General features: G+C 36.7%; 2 protein-coding genes across 4 annotated transcripts in view; both read left to right on the top strand.

Annotated features, from left to right (window-relative positions):
* Nucleotides 1-14,075, top strand: part of LOC127868950 (uncharacterized) — a 350,197-nt gene extending 336,122 nt beyond the window's left edge. For all 3 annotated transcript variants that reach the window (XM_052411169.1, XM_052411168.1, XM_052411167.1), the window contains exons 5-10: nt 344-472; nt 797-917; nt 2,328-2,408; nt 3,628-3,835; nt 4,680-4,801; nt 5,424-14,075. In XM_052411169.1, coding sequence (XP_052267129.1) covers nt 344-472; nt 797-917; nt 2,328-2,408; nt 3,628-3,835; nt 4,680-4,801; nt 5,424-10,376 — 5,614 coding nt within the window. In that variant the 3' untranslated portion in view covers nt 10,377-14,075. The remainder of the gene's footprint in view (nt 1-343; nt 473-796; nt 918-2,327; nt 2,409-3,627; nt 3,836-4,679; nt 4,802-5,423) is intronic.
* LOC127868951 (uncharacterized) overlaps nt 1-14,075 on the top strand; it is a 340,228-nt gene extending 326,153 nt beyond the window's left edge. Inside the window, exon 2 of the mRNA XM_052411170.1 lies at nt 11,062-14,075. The gene's annotated coding sequence lies outside the window, so the exon portion shown is untranslated. The remainder of the gene's footprint in view (nt 1-11,061) is intronic.
* Nucleotides 14,076-17,634: the final 3,559 nt, after the last annotated feature.

Genomic DNA, 17,634 nt, shown 5'->3' with positions numbered 1-17,634 from the left:
CAAATGGATAAACATACAACAATTGTGTTTTGACATATCTTTGACTAAAGAAACATGAAGACGTGGAATCTAATTAGATATTGTTTGCATAGGCAAGCCTGCAGATAGTGGCTCAGTATAATCCAATCCAGTGAGTCATTAGGAACAGTATTTTTACAACAGAAAACAAGCATTAAATTTTGTCAACATAAGACATTATTAAGGTTACATTAGATTAATGAGAGGATTATTTTTACAATTCTGTGACTTTTTCAAAAGAACCCTGGCACAATTTGTAATCCCCAAATAATTTTTTCAAGACAATTTTTTTAAATACAAATGTTGTTTGACATCCCAATTTTAGGACCCCTACTTGTGCTCTACCATTGGCCAATAGGAAGGAGCAAAATGAGGCGTTCACATTTATTAAGAGCCACTTTGAGGAACATCCTGACATCTGTATGTCCAAGGGAGAAGTGTACGATGAATACAGGTGATAAGTGGTTTTATTTTGTTATCAGAAGCGATGTATAAAATGTAACTCAGTGAAATAATCAGTATAGAAGTCACCATGATGCAGTTAGGTGTAAAAGAACAATTGTTAATATCCATCAGTCATAGCGTTTGAATGAGAGTGGAAGGAAAATTCTGCAGTTTTATAATAACTACATAAAACATGAATTTTGTAGTTTGGTACTAGGAAATCTGAAATAGTTGCTAATAAGCATGTTTTAAATACTTTAAGTTCATTATAGCATAGAGCAGCCATTTTCTACTTTTCCTACTTATAACGCTTACGTAGAATGTAACCTTTCAGCCACTTCTGTGAGCTTCAAGAGTTGCGGCCCCTTAGTAATGCTGACTTTGGGAAGATGATGAAGCAGGTGTTCCCCAACATCAACACACGACGGCTGGGACCAAGGGGTCAATCTAAATATCCTTTGTTGCTGTGAATTCACTGCTAAGTTTTTCCTTTTGACTCTTGTTTTGTTGTTAGAGATATGAGTTTTAGCTCGGCGTTTTCGGAGAAAACCCAAGGTATTGTCATAGCCAGCTCGTCGTCCGACGTCCGCCATCCGCGTTGTGCTAGAACCTTAACATTTTGTTAAGGTTTTGAACATTGGCTCTAAAATCAAATTGCTTCCACCTACAACTTTGAAACTTCATATGTAGATGCACCTTGATGAGTTTTACATGCCACACCCATTTTTGGGTCACTAGTCCAAAGGTCAAGGTCACTGTGACCTTTAAAAAAAAAAATTGACAAGCTTTAATTTATTCAAAATTGCACCCGTAGCCGAGCGTGGCACCGGTTATGCGGTGCTCTTGTTTACATTTCCCTTTATACTTTGCAAAAGAAAAACAATTAAAGGCAAAGAGTAAAGCCCCACATAATCTTCTCATTCTCGGAAATATGAGCCTACATGTCAGATTTCATGCTTAACTAATGGAACATAATAAAAGCCCTGAATTAATTCATTCTGTGGTTCAAGCAATATCCGCCCTTGCTACATTTTGTTGCAATGTTTTTAACCATCAGCCAAGTCCAAACATAAAAGAACGTACATGTACCAGTTTTTCTCATTTTTAAGCACATGTCTTCATCTTGTTAATGCTCAGTATCATACTAGTGATTAATAGAGCATAAATAAAGTAATCCTAAGAAACAAAAAACTGATTTCATTTTTATTAGTCATGAAATTTTAATTTGGACCCTTTGAGATTTCCAATTAAGGGTTTTTCAACTCCTGGTTTAAAGAAAGAAAAATCATTTATTGTGATGTCACCTAATCTCTGTGGTCCGTCTACCAGTGTTGTTTAGCTGTTTGAGGCTTAGCTAGCACAAATATTGTTATCTGGTCATTAAAACCTGACATGGTGGATTATTAAGATCAAAATCAATAGGCATTTGTAGCTGTAAACCCGGACCCATATTCACCAACCCACTTAAGACTTAAGAATAAAGAGTACAAAGAGAATCGAGAAAAATGCATCCATTGTTTGAATATATGTACAGGCTTGAACTAGTGATTTGTCATCAGAATGTTCTACGTCAAGAATGATGGAGATAGAGGTGGTTAATGACTAAATATTAAAGAAATCAATTATTCCAATTGGAAAATTATTTTATTATTAGATTATGCCTAAGAATTGTTTGATGAATACGGGCCCTGAAAATAGTGAGAACAGACCTTGGTTAGACATCGCGTATTCTTACACAGCTGCCATTCAGTTTCTCCATGTTTAAAGTGCATACACTAATTTTACTTGCTTAAAGAAAAGCTCTTGATTGAAGGTGTTCAATGTATTATTCTCAATTTATTATTCCTTAATGCTTTGTTACATATTTCTATGGAGGTTTGAGAAAAAAACAGGACTTTGACACACCCACGTTGACTGAGTTGGAAATCACACAGAAGCGAATAGAGGTAACAATGATAAATTATGGTAAAGGACGGCTTTTTATTTGAATGATAATACCCCTGCATAGAGGGAGGATATCAAAGTCTATTTTCTGGTATGTTTTTTAGTCAGTCAGTTTGTCAAAATGATATGTTTTAAATATGCTTCTTCCACTTATCTTATTGTCCCCTACTGGTGAAACCGGAGGGGACTTGTGGTTTGCGCTCCGTGTGTCAGTCTGTCACACTTTTCTGGATCCTGCGATAACTTTAAAAGTTCTTCATATTTTTTCATGAAACTTGAAACATGGATAGATGGCAATATGGAGAGTATGCACGTCATTTCATTTCCTTCCTATGTCAAGACTTCTGGTTGCTATGGCAACAAATATTTAAAAAAAATACTGACAATGGTGGAGTTTTACCAGTTGGGGACAATATTGCTTGGCAATCTCTTGTTTCTTTAGTTATTGAAGTGAAACTTCAGATATGTTATGGTATCCATTAATAATATTGGTAAAGCTAACATAGATTATGAGACGACTGTTTTGTGTAACTCTTTTTGTCCCAACCTCAAAGGTCAATGCAACACATAGAGGTCAAAGAACAACAACTTTTTATGGCTGTAACTTTTTAATTTGTCTTGCAATTTAAACATAACACAAAAGACTACGATGAAGAGATTGGGTGTAGCTATATCACCTCTTTCATAACCTCAATGATCAAGGTCACATTTAGAGTTCTAAAGTAAAATTCAGTCATAGATTGCTTGTTTGTGACATAAGATGTGTTTAAAGATAAAAGTGAAACATTGAGACATCACTGCCCTACAGACTCATGTTTTGTTCTATTTTAAGATGTTTTGTTCTGCTAAAAAATAAAGGTTTTGTGATTCATTGGTAAATTAAAGCACATGGTTTAGAATGTACATGTAAGATATCTGAGCATGTTTAAAAAGAACTAAAAGCCATCAAAACTGCGATTTAGCTGACGAACATTAGCATTTCCTCCTTTCAGAGAATTTGGACAGGAAAATCTTTGAAGGGCAGGCAATTTGTGCCAATTCTACAAGGAACTGATGATTGTGCAAGATGCTTTTCCTCCCCAATATCCACACCATTTTTTAGTTACGTGCCCTAGATAGTAGCTGTTTGAGCACTGGTTGCATAAATATAAGCCTGTGGATCCAACTTCTTCCACATTTTTCAGCTATTAAAGTTCTTTTATAATGATTCTTAAATTTCAGATGGATTCAGGAGTCTTTGACAGTGAGATTTTCAAGGCCTCTTGCGAACTGATCTGTGAATGGGCTGAGAAACTTTTGGACAGCAAATTCAATAGTGTTCAGTCTATAGCTGAATACCTCGTGGGAAACATGTTTGTGAACACCAAGTCTGTTGCTGCATTTACGCTGATTTCTTCATTGCCAGAGGGTAAACAGAATAGCCTGAAAGGTATGGATGAAAAAATATGGCTAATTTGTACACCCTTCTCATTGAAATGATAAAGAGGTGATTATTCTGATAATCAATTATGAAGGGGGCTGTTACATTTATGGTTATGATGATAATAATTATAAGTATTTAGATCTTATTGGTGATTTTTTTATTATAAGGAATTCTATTAAAATGATTTTTATTTTGCAAGTGAATATGGTGTTCATTAATACAACTCTCAACACTCAGTTATTTCGTTAGACCTCAAATCCTGCATTTTGATGCAAGCAAATTTAAATTTAAATAATTTTTACTCAAGCAAATTGAATACCCATTTGTAATTATCAGAATAACACAAACTTAAAATTTTCATTATCTCTACTTGATGTTTATTTGACAAAGTCACAATTTTTATTTAAAAATTGCACATATACCGAAGCAAAAAACTCTGCCTTTTGCTGAACTGACAAAGTTCTGTGTGTGAAAAATATCATTTGTCAACTGTTTTTAACATATATGGGCCCAGTATCAAGAACTTTCTCAATTTTTGAGCTCAACTTAGCAGATGAGATTTTAGTTTTTGCTCAATTGAGGATGTCAGTCAGTGCACATAGAACTAACATTTCAGCTATTTAGAATTTTGGTTACAACTTAAATCTCAGCTATAAGAGTATGCATATATTCCTACTCAAACTCGAGTTTGATTCAGGCGCAAAAGTAAAAAACTTCTTGAACACCAAATTGAGCATGATGATAAAACTTTTCTAAACAATTGAGAAAAAACTGAAAAATGAGTAAGAATACAAAAACATGCATTGACTTATGTTCCTTATACTATTAAGACAAGTTCCTATTTCTCCAGGCTCCCCTCTGTTCAGCCAGCAGTCCAATACAAGTGTGGACAAACACAAGGAGACCAATATGCTGCTACATCAGAAGCTCCAGAAGAACAGACAACTGCAGAAACAAAAGGAAAAGGCACAGGTTAGCAATCTCCCTTTGATAGGTTTCTGCTACCGTTTCATATTGTAAGATTTTTTCCATGTGAGAGTTTATTTTGAAGTGTATGATGTCTTCCTCGCTTAAGGCTGCTTTATGTTAGGACCTGAACGCGTCCAAACTCTCCTACCTTAGTAATTGTATTTATAAGACACAAGAAGGTTGGGGCTAATTTTAAAATAGCTTAAATTAAAGATGTTTATTCTTTATTGAAAGCTATTTAATATTGGCTTGGTATTTTTCTGTGGGGAAAACAGGTGTACCTGGAGGAAACCCCATCTGTGCGATATAGTAACCACCGACCAAACTTCACTGAACTGGAACTGGAGATTGAAATCAAATTTCATAAATGAGAAGCATGTGTTGCAACCACTGCTTTTACCAGACAGTCACCTCCCTTTCATCTATTACTATTTTTATATTTATAACCCCATAGAGCTTCAGAGGGCTTATATTGGAGTCGCTTCCATGGTCTTTCGGTCCTGATTAAATGATAATTTGTTTCTTTGCTGCAAATTCATTGTTACACAAATTTCTGATTTAAACTGTTATTTTTTATTCATCACTAATGTAAACTTAAACGTTTTGTTTTGTCAATTTTTTATAGTCGTTGAAATCAGAAGTTGAACAACAAAGTGGTAACCATGGAAACCTGGAAGGTCTAATGCCACTGTTAAATGCAAGAAAATCTGTCACTCCATCAGCTGTTGCCCTTAAGAAGAGCAACAAAAATCCGTCCCCGTCTTCTAGTCCCTTGCCTGAAAGATCGCCTATGAAAAATTACCCAGCACCTAAGTCATCGCCTCTTAAGCCGAAGAACTCTGCTAGTGGAGAAGTGACAAATATTCAGGCTGGTTCAATCGATTCTGCTGTGAAATATGCTTTAAGTAATAAACTGAAAGGACAAAATCCGATACAGTCAAAGATGAGTGTAAATGAGACAAAGGAGGAAAATGAACCCAAAGGAGAAAGTGAAAACATGCACAAAGACCAAAAAGGAAAGAACAAGAGTAAGAAAGGGAAACCCTCTAAGGTTGACACCGAGGCCAAGGTAAACTTAAAAGAATTGCACAAATGTGTGGAACAAAATGTAATGGAGACTGATAATACTGAGTATGAATTGGAAAGAAACGATATCCGAGATGAAAAGCCTGAAATTGTTGATGCCAGAACTCCAGGATCTGATATGGAAACAGAAATTGTAAAAGGTCATGTTAAGAAATTAAATTTTGAAGACAATATCAAGCAACACATTCATCACTCTTGTGCAACATGTGCCGAGCACACTGTAACTACTTCATTTGTAAAACCAATCAAGTCTTTGTCTCACAATGTCACAAAAATGGTTGAACCTGCTTCTGTGACAAAAGATTTACAACAGGTGAGTCAGGATGCCCTGTCAAAATCAACAGGGGAGTTGGGCTTAATTAAATTGCTCGAAAGCAAAGACAAATTAAAAACCTTGCAGCTAAACAAATCAATGGGATTTATTGAGAAATCGAAAAATTCTTTGTTTGTGAACCAATCTAAAATGGCGGTCAAAAGTGCATTTGTTCCCTTTTCTCAATTCCAATCATCGCCTCGAAAGGATTCTTTAATTAACCAGTCTGTCATATCAATTCCTGTCATGATACCGTCCGTTTCAAGCCAGTCTGTTTCCGTTTTAAATTTCACTAATCCTGCAAATGAGGCCATAAGCGTTGTGTCGGTAACATCGGTTTTATCCAAAATGTCAAATGACACTATAGTTTCATCATCACAAAACATGTCGGTTAGACAATCCGGACTTAAGTTTGCGCCAATACGACCAAAAGCTTCGCCAATTAAGACATCGCCATTGAAAGACACAAAACCGGAAAGTTTGTCGAGGCGTGAAAAAGACAGTAGACGAGTTTCGGCAATTTTAAAGGAACAAAGAGCCATCAAAGAACAAGCTGAGGCCAAAGCTAAATTACAATCCGATGTTAAATTATCCTCAATACCAATGCAACCAGGATTCACAATAACTGGAAACACGCTACAACTACCCCAGACTGTTGCAAATTCGTTGCCACCTGTTTTTATTGTGAACAACCAGGGTGCTGCTATACAACAGTTGTTTGAACAAAACCTGACGTCTTCTGTGATAGTTTCAGAAGGTAATTTAAAACCTGTTCAGCCAAACACGGATCCGAATACTGTAAAAATAAAAATGAACACGGGCAAAGCGCAGAAAATAGGAAGTGGTGTTGAACATTCTGAATATATTCCAGAATCATTGCAAGAAAGCGATGAAACATGCATATCTATATCGGATGAAATGTCTCAGGCAAATTCTGATTGTAATAACATTGCCAATATAAGTGAAAACGGAAAGGATTTAGAAATGATCAGAATGCAGTCTGGTCCAAATGACAGTAGAGAGAGTGAAACCCGGGATGTTATTATAGAGACAGTGGAAGAAACCTCATATGAAACGGCTAATGTAATATCTGACCCTGATCTTGCGCAACAAAAATTTGGAGATTTGGGAGGCTTAACATCTTCAGAAAGCGTGGACAAAATGTGGTCAGAGACGCCTGCTAAAATTGCGAAATTGAATATCACTTCACCGTATAGACCAGAAAGTGCCTGTTCATTCGGCAGAGAAACTCCAACTCGACTTTCCCGATGTGATTCTAATCTTAGTCGTCCCGAGAGTGCGTGTTCGATTGGACGAGACACTCCGTCAGGATCTAGAAAACGTAAAAGTTCCGATCATCCGTCCAGGCGTAATTTTAAGCGTCTAAATTCGACTGGAGAGGATGTTACTGAAGATATTCAAAACACGTCGCTTGTGTTTGGTCCGGAAACGGATTCTATAAATAGAAATTTACGTCGGACGCAGTCGTGTACATCTGAGCTTGAAGACGTTGTTAAGCAGAATGTTCACGGACTTGACAGCTTTAGTCAGCATGTTTCTACACCAAAACAGTTGCAGCAGTATCGACAGCAGCACCCACAACACAAGTCAGAGTTATTGCTCATGAAAGGTTTGCAAAGTCCTGATATTTCCAGTTTAGAGAAAGATGCGCTTATAGAATCCTTCCCTAATAGTGGTCTGCTGTACCTGAGACCACAGGGCCAAACGAATAAAAATTCCATCAACGCCTTAAAACAGTCCAAACCGAGTCTCGACAAACTAATGCAAGAGTTTTTGGAAGCCAAGGCTAGAGAAAAAAGCATTGGCGGTAGAGAGAACAAAGAAATCGCTGGATTAACTTCAGCAAAGAAAAGTGTAAAAATGTCAGTTCCTCTATCAGATCGACCGTTCTCAAGCATTGGTACCAGATCTCGAAGTCGAAACGATGCATCAGGTTCAGTGACTACTGATCGAGGGAAACCATACTTCAGGCCCGCTAGTGCTGCCATGGTGACAACTTCTAGCTTTGAACCGTCAGGGCTGCCTGCTGATGTAGCAGACTGGGTATCGGAGAATCTTGAGAAACGACAGAGGGAAAACCAGTCTGAACCGGATCTAAACCAGTTTAATAATCAGTCAGGTTTAAACGTTCAGACCAATCCGCTGATAAAAAGTTTCGAATTTGCAACAGATTCCTGTGTCAACTTTGAAACCAGTCGACCTACTAGCATAAAAATGGCAACAACTGTTCAATCAACTGGCTCAATTAAAATGCCGTCTGCTTGTAAAGATGACCAAAATACCTTTACAGTTCCCAAAGCTCCCCATATTTCGCATCCGCGGCATCGAGAACACATTCCGAAACCCAGCTCTGAGTCGGCGATTGGACAACAGAATCAAAGATGTCAGTCACTACCAACGTTTTCATCGCCAGGCCAAAGCCCTTTGTCTCCCTTGTCACCTATGGGTCGTTTCCATGGTAACTTAAGGGCGTCGTCAATGTCGCCTCGGGCAACAGGACAGCCAATGGAAATCAGCACCGATGTTTTATCTCCTCCTTCGGCTGCAAATATGTCCCCTGTTGCAGGTTCCATCTCGCCGATTCGACTTTTGTCGCCGTCAAATGTTCATGGCTCAGTCTCTGTGACAACGGGCTACATTTCTCCAGGTAAAGAGCATATGAGACCAGGTAGCACATATCTTCGAAAGATTCAGCATTCCCTGCAAATGCCTATCGATAGCAGTTATCAGAATCAGTATTATGGGTCACAAAATGTTACCCTGGCTACGGCCAATTTCAGAAGTAGGGAATCTTCGTTAGAAGTTGAGGATAAAATTTTGGGTAGAACCCATTTATCAGATTCTGGATTCCATAGTGCAGACCCTTCACCAATATCGAATTCCACGCCTGTCTCTTCAATCGATTGCCTAGAATATAGCCCAATTAGTGTAAAGTTAAGTGTTGCCGAATCGCCAGTTCCCATTTGTACTGATTATACTTATTTGGCAACAACTGGGCTATTGAAGCAATCACAAATTCCACAACAGTTAAGTGCTATGGCTTCTCCTGAAGCTGGAAATCCGAGTTTCTATGGCAACACTTTACGTTCATCCAGCCACAGTGCATTTGTGCCCATTCAAGGCTCACACAGCGATGCTCAACATGTTGCACCAGTTAAACCCACTGTTACACTGCCACTGGCAGAAAGCCTTCCAAGTAAAGAGGGAACCCCGATGCCAGAAAATCTATGTTTGGTTTCTAGTCAGAAATGCTCAGAAATGCCCTTGCTCACACAACAACCCAATGAACCACCACCCTATGAACTTGCAGTTCAACAGCTCAAAAATAAATCATGTAATGCGGAATCTCGCCAATCCATTGAAGACCCAACCCTTGTACAAAACAGTTTTAAGAACCAAATGTCATTATTTAACATGCTTGGTAATTCCGATAGCAATGATCCAATTGGCCCATTTGCTTCCAAGCTAAGACAGTTGTCGCAGCAGTCGAAATCCACAGACGACACCTTAGATTTGAACTCTGATCTATGGTTATCTATGGATCTCAACGACTTCTACAATTCTACTGAACAATATGGCCAGTTATTGAGCGTTGTTCATAATAACAGCCAGTCAAACGAGTGCTCTGTGTTAAGACAAACGGATCAGTCGAATCCTATTGGAAGTGTAAGCATGTTTAAGATGCCTCTGTCTTCTGGGGAGGTACGTTCGCCCTCAAGTGTGCTAAGTCAAAGTGCTATTTATAACTCCGTTCCTCTCGCGTTGGGATCTCCCATTTATTCTGTGCAAAATATAGACTCTGGTCCGTCCATTCCTCCCATGCCTGTTTCTGGTGCAACCAATCAGATTCCAGATTCGTCTATGATGTCATCTCATCGCACAAACTTAGATCTCATGTGTAACAAACCGCTATATAGTGTTACAAAAACGTCCGGAAGCGCTGAACACAGATTTTCATCCCTGAGTGCTCCACCTATTTCCACGAATATTACAAATTACACTACCATAAAAACAAAGAATGTTCTAATAGGAGGCAAAACGATTGATCAAGTTCAGAAAGAAAATCTGTTACTGGACTCCACTGAATCGCCTGAGAGTGCCGATAATGTGGAAGATTTGCCGTTTTCATTAGATGATTTAGAATTAATTTTGTTTTAATGACATTTTCTACTTGTTCTGACTAAGAATTTTAAAGCAGGTATTTCAATTTAATACTTAAATATGTAATATTTTAAACACACTAACTAATACGATAAAAAACATTATAATACTTGTATATGATTAGTTTAAATTAGATTAAATGACATATTGCCGACGATTAATATATATTATCTAGTACAAAGATATTTTAACGTTATAAAATGTATACATTCATAGGGTTTACTACGAAATCTTAGAATTCCATTTTAAATGATTTTATTTGATGAATATACTAACAGAGATAGTTGACATAGAGAGCGCAATTTATCATAAAACATATCCTGAAACAAACCGTGTTTACACACGTTTAGAAATAAATTATTTAATATTAATTTGTTTAAACATGTATTATTTACAAATGTATATGAATTGTATAAATTACAAACACTTTTTAAAACAGACTTTCCATCGACTTAGATAAATAACCATTAACAAATACTTCACAACAGTTACATCTATTGACATAACATTATTAAAATGGTATTTTAATGAATTTTGTTGTAGACGTTACTTATACTCATTGCGAATATACATTGTTGACATAATCTGGAGGTAAATGTTTATTAAGATGATCTTTAAATAATAAAAACATTTCGGACAAGCTAATTAGAACTGAAGTAGAAGGTAACTTAGATTTAGATAGTATGAAAATCAATGCGGTGAAGTACACTGAAGTACTTCATCATCATGATTGAAGACGTTGATTATTCATATTTGCTTCCTTTCGTATGTACATGCTCTTTTATTGATTAAAATTTTAAAATGTTTTAAAGGAATTTGTAAAATGTGTTTAATGAAAAGCGATATTTTTAGACACGTTAATGGACCAGTTTGCATGTTTTGAACACGTTTGCTCTTAAAAAACGTCAATATGTATTTTAATCTTTTAGACATAACATTTTGATATTTGATTTGTATTTAACGTACACATGTCCTGAACATGGTTTTATTTATACTTTGTCTTGTTTGGAAAGAAGTAAAACGTGAGTCAGCAAGAAACATGTTTAAGTACTAAAAAGCTGCTCTTTTAAAACGTTTTATTTTTTACTCTTGATGCTTCGATGTTGTTTTTATGTTTTTAAATTTAACAGAAACAAATGGTTGTTTTTTAAACTACACATAAAGGTACATATTATTGGCAAATTGTATAATAAAACCCACAAATATGTTATGCTGAATTCAAATTGTAATGAAGGTCGCCGTGGTGTAATGGATATGGTGTCCGCCTCACGGGTTCAATCCCTACCGTGGGAGCGTTCTTTAGATCTCCCCCAAAGACACTTATTAGGACCCGGGAAACGGACTCGAGAGCGTTAATATAAGCCATAGGCTTTCGATGCAATCGAGCTAAAATAAATATGTTAAACTAAATTATAATGCATTTAAATTAATCGAAAGTAGACGTTTTGAACAGCATTTTACATTTTCTGTATGGCTAAATGCGATTTGTATAAAGTGTAATAATTATTTATAATGTACAGAATTTTATTAATTTTTACTCTCTCATTTTTGATATCCTTTTAAACAGATTTGGATAAAAAATAGTGTGTGTATGTTTTATTCACATGATTGGTATTTGCAGTGTTAATGTATTTGTATATTCAATCACTATTTAAATGCCACGAAGAAATGCGGCTTTGAAAAATGTGCTTTAATCACAATACTAATTGAAATAGTCAGATTCTATTATATTTACATATTTAAAAAACGGTAAATACATTGTGTATATATGTATGCGATGAAATTTGTAAATACTCTTTTGTCACTATTAATACCATTTTATCCACTTAATTTTACGATATGCAGTGTATTTTAAATGAACATTAAGTCATTTGATTATAGCTAGTTAATAATTTATTGAGTGATCACTATTTAATAAGTTATTTAGATTTATTTATGATGTTTAAAGTTTATCGATTTTTGTATATCATGTTCTCCAAGTGAGATAAAACAATGTTTTTTTGTTTGTGCGCTTATATAATACTGCATTTATTTGTTCAAACATTTTGTGTTCAAGGTCTGGTAAAACACCAATGAAACCGTGTTTTGCCACAACACATTTTGTATTCATGCACTCCTTTGCGACAACAATAATGACAGGAAATGATCCGAAAAAACAACTGCGTTATTGGCTGTGCTATTTTGGTTTCCCGTAGCTGTTTGTGTGGTCAACCTTAACTTGAATTTTGAAGTTTTAAATAGTAAATGTCAAGTATTAATTGGGTAAAGCAAAAAATGCATTGTACGATTCAGTAGCTGAACTGAGTACAACAGGGCCGGCGGGTCAAAGTAAAGATTATAGTAATTTGTCGTAGTGGCGGCCATTTTACCCATCAGCTTTTGCGGCTGACCTTTTAACTTGATCTATGTGGCTAAAATTTTGATGAGTTTTTCGCGGCTCAACTTTTTACTAAGCCTAGGCGTCAAGCTTTTAAAACTTTGAACTAGTTATTCGACCGAGTCATGTATGGTATCACGATTGTGCACTGGTAATGAAAGTTGCAGCCGTTTATGTGTTCTTGGCGTTTTGTTGTCTGTACGTGTTGTGACATGTACATGTTATGTGTTTTTGTTGTGACTTGTCATGTTATTGTGTTTCATTGAACAAAAAATACCTTCTTTAAACCAGGTCATAATAAGATGTTGATTTTTTAGGGTTTTTCTTTAAATTATATAAAGCTTGAAAAGGCAGCTTTCATGCATTTTGTGACACGTATTACCTATTGTTAACCTTATTACGAATGTTTCATCTTGATATGTTACAGTATTTAATTGCATTTTATATGTACATTGCAAACTGAGTCTTCTAGCTTTACTAAAAACAAAGTACACACGCAACGAACATATTAAAGTAAACTAACGTTTTGCCATGAAGTTCAATTTAGTTTTCTTTGTTAGAATTGGATTAGACTTATACAATAATAGGTACGAATATATTTTACTTGAATGTACATGAACGTTTAAACATGGTGCTTCGATATTGTAGCCTGGATACGTTATACTATTAAGCTGAGCTTTGTATGAAGTAGAAAAGTTAGTATGACAACGATGTGTATTCAATATATGTCAATACATAAGAAGGTGTTAGTGCTATTGTAACGCTTTAAAAGCAGTCATATGGAATATTCTTTTCCTGGCTGTTCACTGCCCTGTAGTTAAAAATTAGCTTACACTGTGTTCAAAACATTGGAAAAGTATGTAATGTGTTTGCGGCGTATGCGTTGATCCATTTACTTTTCAGGAAATAACTAGATAAGTTTGTACATTCGGGAATAATGAAACTTCCAGGAATTGCGAGAATGCCATTACAGGAATGATAATTTAACTTTACGTTATCTATAGAGGAAAGTTTGTTGACGTACAGGAAGGTAAATTCCGGTCAATGGCTAATTAATCTGGTTGTCCAGATTTTAAGGCCATTAGTCAACATGGCCGACTCGCATACTTTTATTTGTTTAGAATGGTGTGAAGAAAGTCAATGCGTGCTATTCAAGAACGTAACTTTTTTTTAATATTTATAATGTAATAGTGTTACACTTGTTTTTGCTTTCTGGCAAAGCTTTTGTTTAGAGAAAGCGAATTGTGTTGTTGTCGAGTTTTGGTTTTTAATATGTGTTGATGTTTTTTAACATTTATAATAAAAAGATTCGTAATGTGTGTATTTAGTTTATATGTGAGTAGGTGTTTTAAAAAAACTTTGTCAAATACACCTTGACGCATTCAGAGAATGAAAATAATCATTTGTATACGCTCGTTTAAACATAAATAGTTACGAATGAACTTGCGACTGGTGGGAGAATGGGAACGATGTCCGCTCAAACCAATACATATTAATTTTTATCAATAATAAACTGTTTTTATCATGTTTGTGTGCACAATATATCGGCGAAGTTGTATAACCAGTTAGATCCACTGAAGCTCATGAGTTATGGTAATTCAAGTATATTAAGAAAAAAGCAAAATTAAACTTGATTGCAGTTTTAAGCACTAATGAAGTGTGACCAAATGAGTAGTAAACAATGCCTAAACTAGCCTTTATCATCCTTTAATTAAAATAGTTTAAATCCGATCGTCAACCAACATTTGACGAATAAATATTGTCCGTTATGTATCTCAAGTTCATTGTTACTCAGACCTTTACAAGGGTCATTTTGTGACAAGTTGGAAGTCTTGATTGATATTGCCTTTCAATGAGGGAATCATAACAACAAAGCCAATCCATTTCTTTCTTTTTCAAACTTGTGTAACGGTAAAAGTTTCCTTCCGGAAAATGTATTCACACAACCCACATGCCTTTCATTACCCCACACGCATTACATCACCCTAGTTACAACATCCATAACATCGACCTCCTACATTGCCTCCTTAATTTCATCACCCTCCTTAATACACAATTATATCACCGTAATCACAAAGCCCTCATTGTATCATCCTCATTGCATTACATTATTTATATTGCCCTCATTACTCCATCCTAAATTCCCCACCCTCATAATACAAATGTAATTGTCCATTACATCACTCTCATCAAACTGCCCTCAATAAAGTGATATGGGCATTTTTCACTGTTGAATTGAGCTGAAAAGAATTAACAGGTCAAAAGAGTTAGTTAAAATGTGGTTACTGACCAATTATCTGCAACTCATCTTGCTACCAATTGTTTATAAAAACATATTTTATATTCGATATCTATATTTTATATTCGATATCTTACGTGACCCACCCAGTCCCGTAAGGCGAAATGATCCTTAAAACAAAATCGTGTCTTTGTATCGTATGAACGAATCGGCACTAAAACTAAATTTAGGTTCACATCGTATATGCATGACCAGTTGATATTCAAATGCATTATTTTTCTCTTTCCGGGATATTGTTTTAGTTTGTCGATGCTGCATTAACAAATATCAGTGAGTATGAAGTGAAAACACCAAAAATAAACAACGGTTGCGATAGACACCTATAAACTGTTAGATGCCCATAATATCACTTTAAACCACACTGAGTGTATCACTGTCAACACCAACCTCATTACATTACGTTCGTTGAACGACACTCATTACCGTACCCTCATTACACAATAACCTACTTCCATCACCTTTGTTTACACCACTGTCTTTACAACGACATCGTTACATCACCCATCTAACACCGACCTCATTGCAACACACATGCCAGCCTGACTTAACGGTCGCCTATGTGCATTGTAGCGGTAACCTGGCGTAAACGGTCCGTCTAGATCCCACTCCAGCGGCCTGCATATTTTATACCGAAAAACTGTGCATTAACATGCATTGAGCGGTCACGAGGCACTTTTTGCGAGATGCGAAAATGAAACATCCATGTGCTTTGTTGTATCTCTCCTCTGACGTTATGGCGTCTATTGTACGGTTAAATATAATGGTTTCTGCAACTGCTTTTGATGCAATTAATTCGGCCCACTGTGAGAAAACAAATTAAAGAGTGTTGAGAAGGTTTTGTTTACTGGAATAGTAAAGGGACAATAAATAAAATATGTGGTTTTAATTATCTTTATTATAAAACACTTACTAATTTAAAAAAAGTTGTACTTTGCTTGTGGTTGTTTGAATGAAGAAGACTTTTGTGTTCGACAATGGTTTTCTAAGCTTTTACTGACTGTTTCTTTCAATGAGAATGATACTGACCACCATTTTAAAAATTGGTCATAGCAGCAACCTATCTACAGCAGTCACGTTGGCCACTGTACTTGACTGGCTGCTATATACATGTGGGGTTGTATTCATATCGCGGTCCTCAGTGAACCACTCACATTACACCAAACTTATTATATCACCGCCATTGCTTATTACATCTTAATCACATTATCCTTATTACAACACCCTAGAAACACCATTCTTATATATCCAACATTATTCTTATTGTATTACCCCGATTAAACCATGCGCATCACGTCGCTCTTAGTACACCACCCTCTTTACAGGTGCATCATTACGCCAAAATCACCTACGTATCCTCTTCGCTTAATCATAGCGCCCTTATTGCCTCTTCCTCTATACCCTCAATTCACATACCACCGTACGTTACTTTAATCACACCACCCGCACTACATCATCGTCATCACATCACCCGCATTACACCATCTTCATAACACCACTGTAACTAAATTACTTTTATTACACCACCATTGTCACACAGCCGTATTATAATTATAACCACTCGCGTTATATTATTATGATTACAGCACTTTAATCACCCTATTTACAGCGCCCTGATAACAACATATAAAACCAGGCTCATGGCACCCCTCGCATGATGCCACCCTCATCGCACCATATTCATCGTTGTTGGCAGAGCTGAGTTAGAAGGGCATACATGCTTGGGATCCCAGCAAGTTCTATTATGTCGCTCTGCGGGATGCGATCATGTCCCCAAGATTCGCTTTAGGCACCGCATGTGGAAGGTGTTGAGGCGGACACAGGCCTGGTATACCCTGGTCTTGGTCTTCTCTATTATAAGCTTATTTTCCCAAACTCCGTTGGCCTGGACAGGTGTTCGCTGAATGTGGACCCAAGGTATGTGGTGTCGTCGACCACCACCAGGGTATAGTCCCCGATCTTGATGCAGGGTACGTTTCTGGCATCCTTGTCCATGATGTTTGTCTTTTTTAAGCTGATAGTAAGCCCAAAGTATGTACATGCCTTAGCCTATGATACTTGGAAGGGTATCCTCTGTATGCGTGGCAAGGGCAGCATCGTCCGCAAACAGCATCTCTCTTACAAGGACTTCTGTCACTTTTGTTCTGGTCCGTAAGCGAGCGAGGTTGAACAGTTTCATATAAGTCCTGGTGTGAATGTAGATGCAATCAGTTGACGAGTCAAAGGTGTGATTCAGCAGCATCGAGAGGAAGATGCCAAAAAAGGTAGGTGCGAACACGTGACCCTGCTGAACACTGCTACTGGTGGGGAATGGCTCGGATGATGACCCATCGTAAACGACAGTTCCTTTCATGTCTTTGTGGAAGAATACCACCATGTTGCGCAACTTTGGGGAGCAATCGATCTTTTCCAAAAGGCGAAACAGTCCGGGTCTGCTGACCAGGTCGAAAGCCTTTGTAAGGTAGATGAAGGCCAAGTAATGAGGCATACCTTGTTCTCTGCACTTTTTTTGGAGTTGACGTACAGTAAAGATCATGTCGGTGGTTGATCTGTCGGCGCGGAAGACACACTTTGACCCAGCG

This window comes from Dreissena polymorpha, chromosome 2 (assembly GCF_020536995.1).
Source record: "Dreissena polymorpha isolate Duluth1 chromosome 2, UMN_Dpol_1.0, whole genome shotgun sequence".
NCBI lineage: Eukaryota > Metazoa > Mollusca > Bivalvia > Myida > Dreissenidae > Dreissena > Dreissena polymorpha.
Note: the sequence above shows the minus strand (reverse complement) of the source record. Positions and strands in the feature narration are given on the sequence as shown.